At 40.7% G+C, this 18,277-nt stretch overlaps 2 protein-coding genes across 3 annotated transcripts in view; one reads left to right on the forward strand and one right to left on the reverse strand.

Moving 5' to 3' along the window:
• Spmip4 (sperm microtubule inner protein 4) overlaps positions 1-16,011 on the reverse strand; it is a 32,535-nt gene extending 16,524 nt beyond the window's left edge. Inside the window, exons 1-5 of one of the 2 annotated variants that reach the window (XM_090332784.1) lie at positions 15,917-16,011; positions 15,013-15,167; positions 7,615-7,791; positions 4,444-4,515; positions 2,007-2,036 (exon numbers count right to left, since the gene is read on the reverse strand). In XM_090332784.1, the coding sequence (XP_090188910.1) occupies positions 2,007-2,036; positions 4,444-4,515; positions 7,615-7,791; positions 15,013-15,146 (413 nt within the window). In that variant the 5' untranslated portion in view covers positions 15,147-15,167; positions 15,917-16,011. Of the gene's footprint in view, positions 1-2,006; positions 2,037-4,443; positions 4,516-7,614; positions 7,792-15,012; positions 15,168-15,814 lie in introns of both variants that reach the window. The other variant, XM_090332783.1, reaches the window with a different exon arrangement.
• A 56-nt stretch (positions 16,012-16,067) lies between these two features.
• The window catches only part of LOC150063093 (uncharacterized), a 109,269-nt gene continuing 107,059 nt past the window's right edge, over positions 16,068-18,277 (forward strand). Inside the window, exon 1 of the mRNA XM_090332785.1 lies at positions 16,068-16,424. Coding sequence (XP_090188911.1) covers positions 16,201-16,424 — 224 coding nt within the window. The 5' untranslated portion in view covers positions 16,068-16,200. The remainder of the gene's footprint in view (positions 16,425-18,277) is intronic.

An 18,277-nucleotide genomic window follows, 5' to 3' on the forward strand; every position in this document is an offset into this window, starting at 1 on the left:
TGAGCTTTTCAGCTCAAGGCTAGGGCTCTACCACTTTGAGGCACAGCACCATTTTCTCTTCTCCTACTCTTGTGAAGAGAATAATAAAAAAATACAATACACAGTTGTTTTCTTAAAAATGAAAACAGAGCGGGCTGGGTGTTAGGGTACCTGCCTAACATGTACCACATACATAGAAAAAAGCCAGGAGTGGTGCTGTGGCTCAAATGGTTGAGCTCTAGCCTTGAGAAAGTCCAAGGATAGTGTTCAGGCCTTGAGCCCAAGCCCAAGAAAAAAAAAAAAAGAAAAAAGAAACAGAGCAGAACAGAATACCTCCCAATGACCTAGACCTTATTTCTGAAAACCTTTGAAATAGCTCTTTAACTGAAACAATTTCAGTTGAGATTGATAGGGAACTAAAAGCACCTAGTGTTCAGATTTTTTTAAATACTAGTTTCTGATAGAAGGAACCAGAGTTGTTTTGTTTTTGGAGTTATGGCTTAATCCAGGAGAGGGACAAGAAATACACAAGATGATTTTGAAATGTCAGAAAATAAGGACATGCTACATCAAGCAAACAAAAAAAACCCCACCCAAAATACCATCTCTAAACCCAGCAAGAATAAGGGAAATGTCAAAAGAGTACAGGCACAAATTGAAAGATCTTCTTATGGCCAATTTAAGGGACAAAATAAAGTGGCATTGAAATACTACCTACATACAAAATACACCCACCTACCTACCCACATACACAACAAACCCCAAACCAAACCAGGACAAAAACCTGTGAGTCCATACTGAAAACCAATGATTAATAAATAGCAAAGTTAGCACATCTCTTTTAAAGAAGAATGACAAAAAATTTAAGTGAGTTCTCTGGTACTGGAGTGGTTCCTAATTCTAGATGCTTTCTGTGCACAGTGTGGAAAGGAGGGCCAAGAGTATGGAGAGGGGGAAGGGCAAACATTCCCTGAGCCAAGTGATCAAGATAACACAACAGTAATGAATCAGGTTGACAACAGCTATGCTGGATGTGGTTTACTATCTTTGTAGCCTTCCACTTGAAACATACTAATCATACTAATGCTTCACATAAAACTAAACATACTAATATTTATCTAATCATAAGGAGAATATCAGCTGGCCCTGTAGGTTTATGCCCATAATCCAGAAGCTGAGATCTAAGCATTATGGTTTGAAGCCACATCAGGCAGGAAAAATCTATGACACTCTTCTCTCCAATTAATTACCAAAAAAGCTGGAAGTGGAGCTGTGACTCAAGTAATAGAGTACTAGCCTTAAGCAAAAGCAGCTCAGAGACAGTGCCCAGGCCCCAAGTTCAAGCCCCAGGACTAGTTAAAAAAAAAACAAACAATCAAAACCATTTGGCAGCAAATATTCTGCAAAATACTTGATTTATAATTTTCAAGTTTCCAAGGTCATCAAAACAAGAAAAGCCTAAGAAGTGTCTCTAAGAGTGCCTACGAAGACATATCAGTTGAATATAATGTGATATCCTAGGTAAGAACCTAGGAAGAAAGACACTGAGTAATCTGAGTAAAATATGGAATACAGTTAATTGTACTAATCTTGGTTCATTAACAAATGTGTGCCAAATTAATGTAAATAGTGACATTGGCTATGAATATATGGGAATTCTATACTTTCTAAGACTACTATATTCAAAAGATGTAGTATTAAAAGAAAGTTTTTATTTAAAAAAAAAAAAGAGATTGGGAAGTGGCACTGGAGCTCAACGGGTAGGGCGATAGCCTTGACCTGAAGAATCCAGGGACAGTGCCCAGGCCCAGAGTTTAAGCCCTACCACTCACCCCCCCAAAAAAAAATTGGCAGTGGATGCAATTGGGAATAAAGCAGAATGATATTACCTTGTACTTGCACTAGCTTCCCCTTCTAAGCATCCTAAAACCCCTCTTATCACTACAACCATGTAATAAGTACCTAAAAAATGTGCATATTGTTTTCTTATTTGTAACAGGAGAGGAAAATAGAAATTATATACTTACTCTACTGTTGAATTAGGTGGTTTAGGCAATCTAGAATAAAAACATGAAAAAATGCTCATTTAAATTAAGGGCTTTTAAAGGCACATATCCTAATAATGACTCACTTAGGAACAAAGACAGGGTCCTATTGTTAATATTTTAAGTCAACTCATTGTTAAGCTGCTATGGTTATAATACATTTTTACTAAAATCTCTGACACTGTGACGTTTTCCTACCTCTGTTGTATATACTAATTACTTTCTCATTCTGTTTATTCTGACACCAGACCTAGTGACCCCTTTTACATTTTCTTCCTTTCAGAGAGCGTACTGAGGGTGAATGACTTCAGAGCTCTGTGCCTCACTGACCTTGACATTCCCAATCCAGCAGTTCCAAAGAACTCCAGGGAACCTGGCAACCTGCTTGTGGGCATTTCTGTGACCTAAAGCCACCTGTGTAGCCTGGCTGGAACAGATAATTAAGTCCTGGGTGTGCTCTGCCCCTTTGCCCAGGATTGTTGAGGATAGTAAATTTTGCCCAGAACAAACCTGACTCAGACCCTAGAGCTAGGCTTTTTCTGAACCAGCTCATTCCAAGCTATATATTTACTTAATACTTTCAACCAGGCTTGTGTGCTAAGAAATGGTACTGTAGCCTGTAGGGGAGGGGGGAGGGAAGGAAGCTTACTAGAAAAAGCATGCTTATCCACTTACATTTGATTTCATCAATTAATCTTAGCCTATGACAATAAGATTGAAAGATTTCAGGCACGAGTAATAGTCTGAATGTTATTAATTCCATGGTAAATATTAGATTTAGTAATATTCCTTCATGCTAGAATCTATTCACTAGAAAATAGTATGTCAGTCATATAATAATTCAGGTATATTTATAATATATAATTCACATGAGTCATAAAAGTTTATATCTTTGAGTTCTTACATTTGTGAGTGTGTAACTAAAAAGAATAATTTCCTGTTAGTCTGCTAGCTGGCTGAGTTGTAGAGAGTGGGGAGGGTAGTAAATATTTAAGGAACCTCCAGTTACTAGATTGGCTACTATATACAAAACATTAACTTGGCATATAAAATTGTTCTCATGTGGCAGATCTGGTATCAATAATATGACTAAAATGGATTTGATTCAAAATGAAAAGAGGAAATCTTTTAAAAAATGTAAAATTTGGAAAGATAAAATGAAAGTAATAAATGTTCAAAAAGCTACTCTTTAGATTGCGAAATAGATGCAGATCATGTCAAGATTTAATGAACAGGTTCACGAAAAAGGATAAAACCAAGGCAAACACAAGTTAGTCTTTTTGGTTCCATCTAGTGGCCCAGTGCTATATTGCATTAACTTTTTTATCCTATAAATAGGAGAAATCTTTTGTTGTGGTTGTTTTAAACTTTGTGGTTTTTTTTTTTTTTTTTTTTAGTCTTTTTTTTTCTGGTACTGGGGATCAAAGCCAGGCACTTGCTAGGCAAGTGCTTTGTCACTGTGCTACATTCCAGTCCAGACAAACCATACTAAAGGTATAGAAATGCTATTTTCATTGGTACTTGTGTTTTATAAAAACCTTCAGAGAGCAAAAGAAACTTAATTTAACATACTGGAAAATACACGAAATTCATAGATTAATTAAAAGGTATTACTTATCAAAAAAGACACTTAGATTAATATGTATCTATGACATACAAACTCTCAGCCTAATTTTAATTATGTTCTAAAATCTAAGTGCCAGTGATTGTATATATAGATTCCCTTCTTGAATACTTGTTTGTTAAACACATCATTTGAAATATGATGTAAAAATCAATGTCAATGAATTCTTTAAATTAAAAAAAAAGACACTTAGGGGTATAGCCTAGTGGTAGGGTGCTTGCCCAGCATGTAAGAAGCCCTGGGTTCAATTCCTCTGTACCAGATACACAGCAAAAGTTGGAAGTGGTATTGTGGCTCAAGTGGTAGAGCACTAGTCTTGAGCAAAATGTGTCCAAGATAGTGCCCAGGCCCTGAGGTCAAGCCCCAAGACTGGCAAAGAAAAAAAAACAATGGAAAAAAGACTTAGAAGTCATTGTGATCACTTAGAAATAACTCAGTAAAATCACTCTCTTTCTAAATTCCAATGAAAAATTTGTTGGCTCTCATCATGATATTTTCTATGAATCTTTTAGGAAAATCAACAGAGTTTGTTTAGACTGAGAAGATGAAAGGGAGGGAAACAATTCCAGTTGACCTGCAAGTACTTATTTTTTGCTGACTTGCTTCAATGTTACAAACCACTTCTTTTGGTGTATTTGCTTCTTTTTTATTTATCCTTCATTTCCAGTCTCTATCTTAATAAAACAGATTTTTTTCTCTATAAGTGCCTATTAGGAAGCCTTTTTGATTTCTCATGTGACTCATTTCCATTGAGGTTATTTGATTTCATAGAAGAGGTGGGGAGCTCAGACTTACAGCGAATCATTTCCATAGAGGTCACTTTTTTTGTTACGTGTCAAGTAATAGAATTGTTCAATAGGAAGCTTTCTGAAAAGACATAAAAAGATTAAATTCATCAAGATTAAAATTAATACAGTATAGGGGACAGACAGGAAGGCTATATGGAGTGGAGAGGGTGGTTCAGGAGACTCCAGCTTAACCAGTGGCTGGCAGCAGGGTCCAGCCTTCCTGCCATCTTACAACACAGGAAAGTATAAACTGGAGGATTGAAACCCAGACAAGCCCAGGCATAATGTGAGACCCAATCTTGAAAATACAACAAAGAGAGACTGGACGCAAGGCTCAAGTCACAGAGTGCTTGCTGGTAAGAGTAAGGATTCTGAGTTCAATCCTCAGTATTGCTAAAAAGAAAACGATAAAAGACAAATTGACTAATATAGGGATGAATATATACAAATTCAGGCTGAGACTTGGAAGATTGAGGTTTGAAGCTAATCTAGGCAGAAAGATCGATATGTTTCCAATTAACAAGCAAAAAGCTAAGCTGGAGGAATGGCTCAAGTGCTAGAGCATCAAGAAAGCAGAGGGAGAACTAGTTCAAACCCTAGTATGGGAAAAAAAAGGAAAAAGGAAAGAAAATGTACAGGAATTTGTTTGTTCCCCCTTTGGCAGTAGGGATAGAATTATTATTATTATTGTTTTGCCAATACCATAGTTTGTTTGTACATAGGGCCTTGCATGGCTTCAGCCATGCCTCTAGCCTTGCTTTTTGCCAGTTAACTAGAAACAGTCTCAGATTTTTCCGTTCAGGCTGCCTCTGAATTGTGACTTTCCAGGTCTCAACCTACTGGGTAGCTAAGATTATAGGTCTGAGACACTGAAGGTTGCAGAGATATCATTGTAATAAGATTTTGCTTTTAAAAATCAAAAAGCAAAAGGAATTTTGAAACAGAAAATTATAATTAGAAAATTATACAAAAGGATTGCTATCTAGAACATAAAAAATAAGAATCTATAAATAAAATAAAATCAGTAAGAATGGACAAAAAACAGAAAAGGAAATGGCCATACATAGTATTCAATGGTGAGAAATGCATTCTGATAGCCTTTTTACTAATTAGATGAACAAAAATTATACAACTTAAAACTACAATACAGGGGCTGTGAATGAGGCTTACTGGTAGAGTGTTTGCCTAGCATGTATGAAGCTCCATTCCTCAGTACCACATAAACAGAAAGGGCTGAAAGTGGTTATGTGGCTTAAGTGGTGGAAGACTAGTTTTGAGCACAGAAAGGCTTAGGGACAGAGCCCAGGCCTTGAGTTCAAGACCCCAAACAGGCAAAACAAATAAAAACAAAACCAAACCCATTATAATACAGTTGGCACAGAAATAAGGAAATGTATATTTCTAGACATATAATCAAAATTATATGTACACAGGATTTTCCCAAGAAAAAGGTACATATGAGCTTAAGAAGCCCTGTGCAAAGACATTTCATTATAGTATAGTTAATGGGAAAAAAAGTACAGGAACAATATCTGACAGGGTCTCTGATTCAGCTATTTTGTGCAACATTATGAGAAGTTAAAAATAATACAGTACGGGCTGGGAGTTTGGCCTAGTGGTAGAGTGCTTGCCTAGCATGCACGAAGACCCGGGTTCGATTCCTCGGTACCACATACATAGCAAAAAGCCGGAAGTGGTGCTGAGGCTCAAGTGGTAGAGCTCTATCCTTGAGAAAGCCCAAGGAAGTGCTCAAGCCCTGAGCCCAAGCCCAGGACTGGCAAAAAAAATAAATAAAATAATACAGTATATACATGTTTAGTAACATAAGACTATCTAGACATTGGAGAATGAGAACAACTCAAGTTGCTTAATTTTATGTATCAAATGATTCTATACATTAATAAAACTCCATACATATTTTTTTCTTTTGTGCCATTCCTGGGGCTTGAATTTAGGGCCTGGGTGCTGTTTCTGAACTCATGGCTAGTGCTCTACCACTTGAGCCACGGCTCCACTTCCTTCGCTATGTATTTTTAGCAGGTTTGTGTATGATTGTATAAATAAATAAAAAGGTATAGGAGGAGACACACCGAAGTGGTTCCTTCTCATTAGGGAGCTGGTGGACAAATAAGACCAGGCCTCATGCTTTCCTAAATCTTGCCTTTAACTTTTATCCTCCCTAATCTTTGCCTCCTTAGTTGCAAAGATTATAGGTGTGAGCTATGGGTGCTATCTAGTTTTATGAGGTTTTGCTTTTTTTTTTGATGCCAGTACTGGGGCTTGAATTCAGAATCTGAATGCTGTCTCTTAGCTTTTCACTTGTGATCCATACTAATCCTTCCTTTTCTTCCTTCCTTCCTTCCTTCTTTCCTTCCTTCCTCCTTCCTTCCTTCCCTTCCTTCTTTCTTTCCCTTTCCCTTTCCTTTTTTCCTTGTCATGAACTTTCTTACTTGTGCTAACTCTCAACCACCAGCCTCACATCTCAGCCTGCTGAGAGGCTGTGATTGCAGTTATAAGCCACTGGTACCCAGCTCTTTTTAGATTTAACTTGTGTTTTGAACAGTTAAAGAGTGATTTTAGTATTTATAAATTGTGCCAAGCTGATTATGACTATAATGAGTAGTGTAAAAGTTATAAATGAAAAATCCAGAAAATCTGTGCAAATTAAGCCAGCTTTTTTTTTTTTTTTGCCAGTCCTGGGGCTTGAACTCAGGGCCGAAGCACTGTTGGGGGCTTCTTCAAAGCTAGAGCTCTACCATTTGAGCCACAGTACCACTTTTGGCTTTTTCTCAAGGCTAGAGCTTTACAACTTGAGTCACAGCACCACTTTTGGCTTTTTCTATGTATGTGGTACTGAGGAATCAAACCTGGGTCTTTCTGCATGCTAGGCAAGCACTCTACCACTAGGCTCAACTCCTGGCCCCAGGACAGCTTTTTGCCCAAACAAAACACTTTTAATGTAATACCCCTCCCTTTTATGTGTCTTTCTTGCAGCCCCATTTGATTTTAGATAAGCGAGGAAATTAAAATTTCTGATCACAATACTTTAGACTCACGTTTGTTTGCCTATGTTCTTAGTTATTATAAGGAATATAAGTCTCAGTGCAGAGTTCAGTTAACAAAGGACTGAGAGTACAAGTAAATACAAATGCCTAACAGACCCCGAGGCTCAGTTTACCTGGGCCATGCTTCTCCACCAAATCCAAAATGGTGATGTCCCTTGGCCAGGAGAGGAGGCGGCTCACACTTTGGCCGGTGTTCATCAGGAAGTGCAATGGGCATTAACCCACCATACTCTCTTTCAGTGCCCCATGGCAACCGACATTGTTGGAGTGAGTTCCTTAATTCCTTGTACCTGTGCAAAATGAGAGGTGAAGTTGTTCAGCAGCAACTAAAGTTCTGATTGCTTACTAAGTGCTGTGACTTATTTCTTATTTGCATCCTTACTGGCAAAGGGAATTTCAATTTACTACCTCTCTTTAGGCAATAAATGCCTAAAGGTGAGAGTCATCGTGACCCTTTGGACTCTCTTTCCTGTTCCCAAACCAGCCTCAGAGACTTCATGTATTCCATTTCCATGCAGCTATGTGTCTACATTTGCCCTCCTTCCCCTTCTCCCTTCATCCACCTCTGAACACTAGTATCTACAACCCAGACAAGACATACTTCAATTTTTGGATACTAATTTTTGTTAAAGTGCAGACTTATTGTTTAAAGGGGCTTTGCCATGATATTCACACATGTACAGTGTATTTTAGACTGCTATCACACACACACACACACACACACACACACTCCTGTGTTTACATCTATGCTTATAGTTGAGGTCCAGCAACCACACAGATGACAGAAACCTGTGACCTTTGTTCTCCTGAATCTGGCTTACTTTGCTAAATACTTTTAGTTCAGTTTTAAAACACTTAATTTTCGGTGGCAGGGAGATGGAACATTTCTGTAAAACCAGGTATTTAAGGAGGCAGAGACAGGAAGATTAGAGTTCAAGCCCAGTCTGAATAAAGTTGGCTGGACTCGATCTTAAAAAAAAATAAAATCAAAATGCCTGGGAAGTAATTTGAGTAGTAGAGCAGTTGACTAGCAAGTGGGAAGCCCTCTCCATTTGAATATATGTAAAGTAGAATGTTAATATGGTTTTGATAATATTTTCCTAATAATTAATGATATTGGGTTCTTTTTTCATGTTACTACTAGTCATTTATAGATCTTCTTAACAGAAATAACTATTTGGATCCTCTGCACTTTTTTTTCTTTTGCCGGCCCTGGCTTGAGAACTACCCCTGGGCTTTTTCTATGTATGTGGTACTGAGAAATCAAACCCTGGGTCTTCATGTGTGCTAGACATGCACTCTACCACTAGGTCAAACTCTGGGCCTCCTCTGCATTTATTTATTTAGTCGGTCATGGGGCTTGAACTCTGGGCCCGTGCGCTATCACTGAGCACTTTAGCCCAAGGCTACCGCCCTGCTCCTTGAGCCTCAGTGCCACTTCCAGTTTTATAGCGGTTAATTGGAGATAAGAGTATCTTGGACTTTAGTGCCCAGGCTGGCTTTAAACAGCAATCCTCAGATCTCAGCCTCCTGAGTAGCTAGGATTACAGACATGAGCCACTGTGTCCGGCTTCCTCGGCACTTTTTTTTTCTTTTTTGCTAGTTGTGGGGCTTGAACTCAGGGCCTGAGCACTGTCTTTGGGCTTTTCTCAAGGCTAGCATTCTTCTACTTGAGCCACAGCACCACTTCCAGCTTTTTCTATGTATGTGGTACCAAAGAATTGAATCCAGGTCTTTGTGCATGCTAGGCAAGCACTCTTACCACTAGGCCAAACTCCCGGCCCCTTCCTCTGCATTTTTAAACTAGGTGCGTTAATGTTTATAGAAGTTCCTTTATGTTTATCTAGATATATGTCTTATTGTATATAATATGAGAACATTTTTTCCTGTAATTTTTCTTTTCATTCATTTGAAACACAACTTGAATTTTTTCCTTGTTTAGCTTTTGTGTTTCATCTCTAAACACATGGCCAGACCCCCAAATCGGAAAGATCTATCCCTACGTTTTCTTCTGATTATTCATCTAGTGTGAAGGACCTACTCCTCCTCAGAAACACAGTGCAAGTCCCAGGCTCGGACATTGAGGAATTGCTTTGGAGAAACTTCAGGAAACTGAGGAAGTAAGTTTTGTATTAGAGACAATGTGCTGAGTAACATAAGTGGAATCAGAATTCCAAAGTTACCATGTGATTTTATTTTGATGTATTTATTTTTTTAAGTAGTTGTACAAAGTGACTGATTCTGCAAGTCAGACTGTGTACAATGCAGCTTGATTAATGCTATCCCTCTTCTCTTCCTCCCACTTTAAAGTGCTACACCCTAGCCTTCACCCTGGGTATTTCAATACATGTTTGAAAATTACACCAGGCTTGGATCTGTTAAGACAAGAATGTGCTGGGGGCCGAGTAATGCTATGTCTAACTTTGAGCTATATCGTCGGTCATCACTTTCTGTTGAGAGGCAAGGCAATATGCAAGTGTTACCGCTTTGAGGTAAGGGGCAACAAGGCAAGGCGCAAGAGGCAAGGCGTATGAGGCGAGGCTCAAGACTTGATTACCATTGGTTACGAATGTGTTGTTGCTTTATCACTCTCTGCTGAGACCTGTAATGGGAGTAAACACGTGGACCTCCCTGTCCTGTCCACCTTTGTGCTGATAGGCTCCAGCACTGATATTAGGAGGAGGGACTTCAGGAATAAGGAGAGATTCCTGCCTTGATGACCTTCCCTGATGCGTCTGTTTGTGCTCCGGGGAAAGAGGGGCTGGGTACGTATGGGCGGTCAGAGGGCCGCCTCTCTTCTCTCATCCTGGTTGGGTGTGTTCTATCTCTCCTGCTGATGGAGAGGGACCGGGGACGCAAGACCCCGACATGAATGGAACTTAAGGGCTGTGACTATGGGATTGCATTTAGATTATATTGGTAGAGCTGAGATGGAATTTAGGAATTTTGGCCATGTTCAAAAAGAGCCACAGTGAGAGGTGAAGCAAGGCAGGGAAATAATGACAATAGCATATGAGGCAGGGCAAGCCTCTGAACTATATTCTGAGAGCAACAGGGAGCCAGTCAGAAACACAGATGCACAGACAGGGAAATAACACTTTGTTTCATAAACCACTGCAATGTCACATAATGTTACTAGATCAAAGGTTGGCTAACTTTGGCCTGAGCTGGGTCTATCTAACTTGAACCAACAGCATGACCACTCGTATCATCTATGATGGTTCGTATCCTAGAGGGCAGAGTAGAGTGGAAGGGACCGAGATAGGAAAGTGTAAAACATTTATCTTTACAGAGTAAGTTCACCAAACATTTGCATTAGCTAGTCGGAAAAATATTGGTGACCATTGATTTAGGGGGTGAAAGAGATGTTGGCACTCAGATCTCAACGGTCCCACTAGCTCCCTGACTTTGCTCAACAGACAGGGTGTGAGGACAATATGAGTCAAAATTATTTAAATGCACATGGTTAATGATAACTTCGGTTTTTAATATTTAAGTTTGCAAAAGCCATATTTAGATATTAAATGAGTCGATTTTGTAACATCTGACCCCTGTATATTACTTTGCCCCTGTCATTTATGCTGACATCCACTTAAAATTGGTAAGTTACAAAAAAATCTAAAAGGTAATGCTTAAATGTCATATTTCTTTTTTTGTTGTTGTTCATTGTGGGACTTGAACTCTGGGCCTGGATGTTATCCCTAAGCTCTTTCGCTCAATGCTACATTTTGTTTATTTTGGGGTCTTATTATTCCTTACTCACAGTACTATAAAGAGGAAACCAATTAAAATACAAATAGAAGCTTTATGGTATGTGTGTGTGCTGGCTTTGAACTAAGCAGGGCCTGAGTGTGGTTCCTTAGCTTTTTGCTCAAGTCTAGTGCTCTACCACTTGAGCTACAGCTCTATTCCCTCCTTTGCCCCTTATACACTTTCTGGGGTTAGTTAAAAGCAGATTGGAGTATCAAAGTCTTTCTTGCCTGGGTTGACTTCAAACCACAGTCCTGAGATCTCAACTTCCTCAGCAACCAGAATGAGCCATTGGTGCCTGGCAGTATAAAATAGTTATATGATGCTTACATAAAACATATTTCTGGCCTAGTGGTAGAGTGCTCACCTAGCATGCACCAAGTCCTAGGTTTGATTTCTCGGTACCATGTACACAGAACAAGCTGTAAGTGGCTCTGTGGCTCAAGTGGCAAAAAGTGTTCAAGAACAGTGGGTAGGCCCTGAGTTCAAGCCTCAGGACTGGCAAAAAAAAAAAATTGACTTGGAGAAAATAAGGAAGGGAATGACACTATTCAAAAAAAAAATGTACGTCTGGGAATTTGGCCTAGTGGTAGAGTGCTTGCCTAGCATGCACAAAGACCTAGGTTAGATTCTCGGTACCACATACATTAAAAAAAAAAGAAGCCGGAAATGGTGCTGTGGCTCAAGTGGTAGAGTCCTAGCCTTGAGAAGGCCAAAGGATATTGTTCAGGTCAAGTTCAAGCTCCAGAATTGTCAAAAACAAAAATAAAAACAATACTCTGTATTAATGTACTTAACATTCTTAATGGAGATCAAGGGGGATTATATAAAATAGTGGCTGCAAATTGTTCCAAAAACCACAAGTGAATAAAGTTATACAAGTAAAGGCAAGAACAATAGCTTATTCTTGGTGACTGGGTAAGCCAGAGTTCTCACTTTAGTTTTCTTAGTAATTTGAGTTCTCAAAATAAGCTGGGAAACACACACACACACACACACACACACACACACACACACACACACACACACGTGCGAGCGCGCATGTGCGCGCACACTCAAAAAAAAAATCTTTACAGATTTATTTTCTCTCTTCAAACCCAATGAGTCAGACTAGGAATCTGAAATTTTAGAAAGCTCTACAAGATGATTTTGATTCAGTGTCTCTAAATCAATCCTGACAGTTGTCTTTCATAAAGGTAGGAAATTATCTTGTGTCACTGTTAAAACTGCAAATTTTCTTGGTTGGATTTTTCTCCTCAAACCTGACCTGTTACCACTTGAGCCACACCTCTTCTTCTGGTTTTCTGCTGGTTAACTGGAGAGTAATGAACTTTTCTGCCTGAACTAGCTTCGTACCTTGGTCCTCAGATATCAGCCTCCTGAGTAGCTAGGATTACAGGTGTGAGCCACCAGCACCAGGCTAGTAAAACCTTGTGTGTGTACTTCTCCTGGGGCTTAAACTCATGGCCTGGGCACTGATCCTGAGCTTTTAAATGCTCATGGCTTGGGCCACAGCTCCACTTCTAGCTTTTTGGTGGCTAACTGGAGATAAGTCTCATGGAGGTATATTTTAGATAGGAGAATCTTGTCTATTGTGTGGCAAGTGAAGATTTCCCACTCTGTGGGCTTTCTATTTAACTTGCTTGCTATGTCCTTTGCCATACAGAAGCTCTGCAGTTTAATGCAGTCCCATTTGTCCAAACTTTAATTTGTTGTATTTCTGGACCTTTATTAAGAAAGTTTCCACCTGTGCCAAAGAGTCCTAGTGTATCTCCTATTCTTTCCTGTAAAGTTTTCAGGGTATCTGCTTTTACCTCAAGGTCTTTGGTTCATTTGGAATGAATTCTGGTGATCGAAGGATCCAGCTTTAGTCTTTTGCAGGTGCTTAACCAATTTTGCCAGCACCATTTGGTAAAGAGGCTGTCTTTCTTTCATGTTGTTTTTTGGCTCCCTTATTGAGGATTAGGTAGCCATAGGTCTGTGGGTTGATTTCTGGTTCTTCAATTCTATTCCATTGGTCTTCCGGCCTATTTTTGCGCCAGTACCAAACTGATTTGATTACCAAAGCTCTGTAATAGTCTAAAGTTTGGTATTGCTATTCTTCCAGCACTGTTCTTTCTGCTAAGGTTTGTTTATGCTATACTGGGTCTTTTATTATTCCATATGAATTTTTAGATTGCTTCTTCTATTTCATTAAAGAATAATACTGGGATATTGATAGGTATGGCATTGAATTTGTAGAGAGCCCTTGGCAGGATTGCCATTTTCATGATGTTAATTCTTCCAATCCAGGAGCATGGGAGGATTTTCCATTTTCTTAGTTCTGCTTTGATTTCCTTTTTCAGGCTTTTAAAGTTTTCATTATAAAGGCCCTTTACATCCTTAGTGAAGTTAATTTCTAAGTACTTTACTTTCTTTGGGGCTATTGCAAAAGGAGTTGCTTTCCGGATTTCTATCGTTGGCATACAGGAAAGCCATTGATTTTTGAGGGTTAATTTTATACCATGATATTTTGCCAAAGTTTTGAATCAACTCAAGTATATTGAATCTCTCAAAAATCCTCAAAGAAACAACCATCTCATTAAAAAGTGGGCTAAAGTTTTAAAGAAAGACTTCTCTGAAAAGGAAATAAAAATGGCCTATAGACACACGAAGAAATGCTCCACATCTCTGGCCATACAAGAAATGCAAATCAAAACAACTCTGAGATTCCATCTCACTCCAGTTAGAATGGCCATGATCAAGAAATCTAATAACAGATGCTAGCAGAGATGTGTGTGTGTGGGGGGATCGCTACTAAACTGTTTGTGGGAGTGTAAACTCGTTCATCCACTCTGCAAAGCAGTATGACCATTTCTCAAAAGACTAAACATAGAGCTCCCCTATGACCCAGCAATACCACTCCTTGGCATTTACCCGAATGTCCAGAAGCAAGACTATACTAAAGCTACTAGCACAATGATGTTCACTGCAGCACTATTTACCATAGCTAAGATATGGAATCAACCCAGATGCCCCTCAGTAGACAAATGGATCAAGAAGATGTGGTACTTATACACAATGGAATTCTATGCTGCCATCAGAAAGGATGATATTGCCCCATTTGTAAGGAAATGGAAAGAGTTGGAAAAAATCATATTAAGTGAAGTAAGCCAGCTCCAAAGGAACATAGGCTCAATGGTTCCCTAATTTGTAATAATTTTTAGGATTCTCCTAAAAGAGGATCACAATAGCTCAAAACCTATTTACATAAGGTCATACAGGATGAGACTAAACAAAATGAACTCTAGGTTAATGAAACAAGAGGTTTATGTTTGTGATTGATATTGTTAATGTACTATTTAAAGTTATTTCTTTTCTTTTTCCCACTTATGGTTAATCTCATGAGGTTACTGTATCTGAATTTGTATACTGGTATATTGTATACGCACTTACTGGTTTATTTGAAATAGGGAAGAGAAGGGGAAAACAAGATGGCTAGGAGGGGGAAGTGGTAAGGGAAGGAGTATCAAATTTTGGGAAACAACGTACCCACCACCTGATGAATGTAACTGTAACCCCTCTATATATTATCCTGACAATAAAATACAATACTACTCCTTCTACTAATAAAAGTCTCGTGGAGTTTTCTGCCCAGACTGGCTTTGAACTGATATCCTCAGATCTCAGCCTCCAAGGGTAGCTAGGATTAATAGACGTGAGCTATCGATGCCTGACGAAAACCTTTTTTCAAATGTACTTTTTTTTCGTTTTTGTGTTACCTGTCCTCTGAGGCAGTTGGACGAATATTTTTTTCTAGTGGAGTGTGCACTTCGTCTGAGTACAAGGTGTCTGACAGGATATCAGATCCTTCAAGCTCCCTGCAACAGTAGGGGGTGCCGCGAATCACTTCCATGCTTGCCTAAACAGGCACAATCTGGAAAAGAACCAGTGCAGGATTGGTTTGGGAAACAATCTGGGAACCTGTCAAGAGATTTTTGGCAGGGAAGCCAAGAGACAGACACATTTCCAATGTTAAACTGCTCAACCCCATTAATGCCAAGAACCCAGAGGCTTCTTTTCTCACGGAAAGTCTGTGGGCCCCCTGAGGTCAAACCAGTATCAAACATCAGCTCAAACTCTAGAGACAGGACTTTCCACTGAAACAGACCCACCACGTGGAAGATGTTTCTGAGACTCTGAACTCTACCTGGCCAACCTGGGGGTCCACACCAGTCTCACGATTTGGCAGACCTCATCCGAAACTCCATTTTTGCCTCAAATTTAACCATGACTATTAAGCTGATTAAAAAACAAAACAAAACCCACCCTGTGGTCTGAAACAATAGACTCAAAAGCTGTCGTAAAGATGTTGCGGTTTCTAGACCATCTCCGCGGACAGGTGCAGATTCGGTGGTGCAGCCTAAGAGGGACTCCCCCCCCTCCACCTCGCGGGAGAGCCCGCCACCCCCTGCCTCCCGTCCGCCACGGGGACGAGCCGAGCCAATACCGCGGCTAGAACTGCGGGGGCTTGGGGGGGCCCAGGCCAGGGCCCGGGCAATGCCCGGGGGCGTTCCACCGCACCTGGGACCTCAGCTTAGGAGCCCCAACCAGGCCGCGCCTCCCCCTCCTTTCCCTCGAGCTGGTGGGCGTCCTCGGGGAGTGGAATTCCGCGGTCGTCCGCACCTGCGGCCCCCGGGAGCTTGCTGGCAGGTGCGGGAGAGGGAGAGAGAGGGGCGGCGGGGCAGGCGCCAGGTGAGGCGGTGGGGTGCCTGTGACGGTGCCGGTGACAGCGGCGCTAGGTAATGCCATCCTTAAAGGGTGTGGTGGGGGGGGGGTCTGCCCGGCGTCGGCGGGACAGCCGCGTCCGACGGCTCCCGGGATCCCCAGGCGAAACCCACAGCGCACTCGCACCACCAGCGGGAGGTCAAAAGAGGCACCGGAAGTGAGAAAGCGAAGCGAGCGAGCCTATGGGCTTTCCTGCCTCCCTGGGCCCCGCCCCTGGCGCCGTCCCCCATTGGGTCCCGGCCCCGCCTCCCGCCGCGCTACGGAGCCGCCTTCGCGCGCCCTCTGGCGGACGCTCAGATGAGCTCGCTTCCCCCGCACCGCCCTCTGCGAAGGAAGGAAGGGGATGTGGAGTGTGGGATTTCGGTACTGAGAGGCTAGACAGACGAGAGCCTGCAGGACAGAGAAGGTAGGGCTGGGGGCCACTCGGGGAAGGGCGAAGGAGTCAGTAGATTGGAGACACTCATTCAGTGACTTAAAGATATTCATTCAATTGGCGACTAGAATGTAACCCTTACATTAATCACAATAAAAATATGTGAAAAAAATGGCATTCAAAAATCGGTGAAACCTTCCGTCTGCTTTTAAGTTTATGCTGCAAATGAGTTAGATGGCCTTTTCAGTAGTATTCTTTTGCTTTGTGTGGCTATCTTTGCCCATCTGCCATACACGAAGACCACGAACTTAGTAATTCATAAAAAAATGAAGTTTGGAAAGTGGTGCTGTGGCTCAAGTGGTAGAGTGGTAGCTTTGAGCTCCATACAGAACCCAGGCCTAGAGTTCAAGTCCCACAACCGCCTCCCCCCCAAAAAAAAGTAAGAAGTAGTCTATTTAGCTTGTAATGCAAGGAGATTCAAATATGTGGTGCCAGCATCTGCAGAGTTGCCAATGGGGACTTCCTTCCTTCTGCTTTCAGACATGGTGGAAGGCACCGTGTGGCGAGACAGAGGAAAGGTGCTAGCTCGGACTCCTGTTAGAAAGATGAAATCATCTTGTAACAGTCTTTGTGTAGACTTCACTGTTATTTAAGACTCAGATTACAAGACTTAAGTTTTCTTTTGAGACCCATAGTGTCACTGGGTCACCTTCATGACCTCACTGAATCCCAATGACCACACAAAGGTCCCATCTCTAGATATCATTAACATGAATTGGAAGATTAAGTTTCTAACACTGGAACATTTGGGGGACTCGTGCAAACCCTTAGTAACCCTTTATGTTGAACATGCTATTGTATACATCTGTTACTTTGTAGCTTGCGAGTCAGGTCTTTCTGTTCCCTCCATATTCCTTGCTCTGATCTGTACTCTCTTGTTCTCTAGCTGCTATGTAACAATATTTAGGTCAGCCATGGATCACATAAAACATAGTGGTCCTATGAGATTGTACCACCTTGTGATACAGCTTCTTAGTTTGTATAAATACCCTTTATGATCATACAATAACAAAACATCACCTAACAATGCATCTTCAGAGTATATCTTGTCATTAAGAAGCACATGACTATATTTGAAATGTCTTTCCAGATTCTACACGTAAGTGAGATCATGCAAGTGTGTGTGTGTGTGTGTGTGTGTGTGTGTGCATGTCTTTTCTTTCTTTTTTTTTTTATCATTCTCTACTTCAGGCTTATCTATGTTATGATCAGTGGTGTCCCTGCTTTTTTAGGACTGGAAAATCTTCCATTGTATATATGTAGCACATTTCTTTACCTGTTGATGGAAGTTGAAGTTTTTCTTTACCTATCCTTGGCCACTGTGAGTGCTGGGGCAATGAACATGGGAGTGCAGATATCCTTTAAGAGATGATTTCAGTTCTTTTGGTTGGATGCCCAGAGAAGGGATTACAGGATTGTAAGGTAATTCTAGTTTTTCTTCTTAAATTTTTTTCTTTAAGTTGCTGTACAAAGGGCTTCCTGTTCAGCACGTTGGCAATACGCCTTTCAATGTCACTTATTTCTTTCCTTTCCCCTTTTTAAGGTACTTCAGTTTGAACTCAAGGACTCATTCTTGCTAGGCAGATGCTTTTTATCATTTGAGCTATCACCTTAGTCTTTAATGCTTTTAGTTATTATTAGTATTATTAATTTTTTGGTCGGTTAGGGGACTTGAACTCTGGGCTTGAGTGCTGTCCCTAAGCTCTTCAGCTCAAGGCTATTGCTCTACCACTGAGCCATAGCACCACTTTTGTTTTTCTAGTCTTTGAACTGTGATCCTCAGATCTCAGCCTCCTGAATAGCTAGGATTATAGGCATGAGCCAAC

Source organism: Megascapheus bottae, chromosome 5 (assembly GCF_031878675.1).
Source record: "Megascapheus bottae isolate mThoBot1 chromosome 5, mThoBot2.hap1, whole genome shotgun sequence".
Lineage (NCBI taxonomy): Eukaryota > Metazoa > Chordata > Mammalia > Rodentia > Geomyidae > Megascapheus > Megascapheus bottae.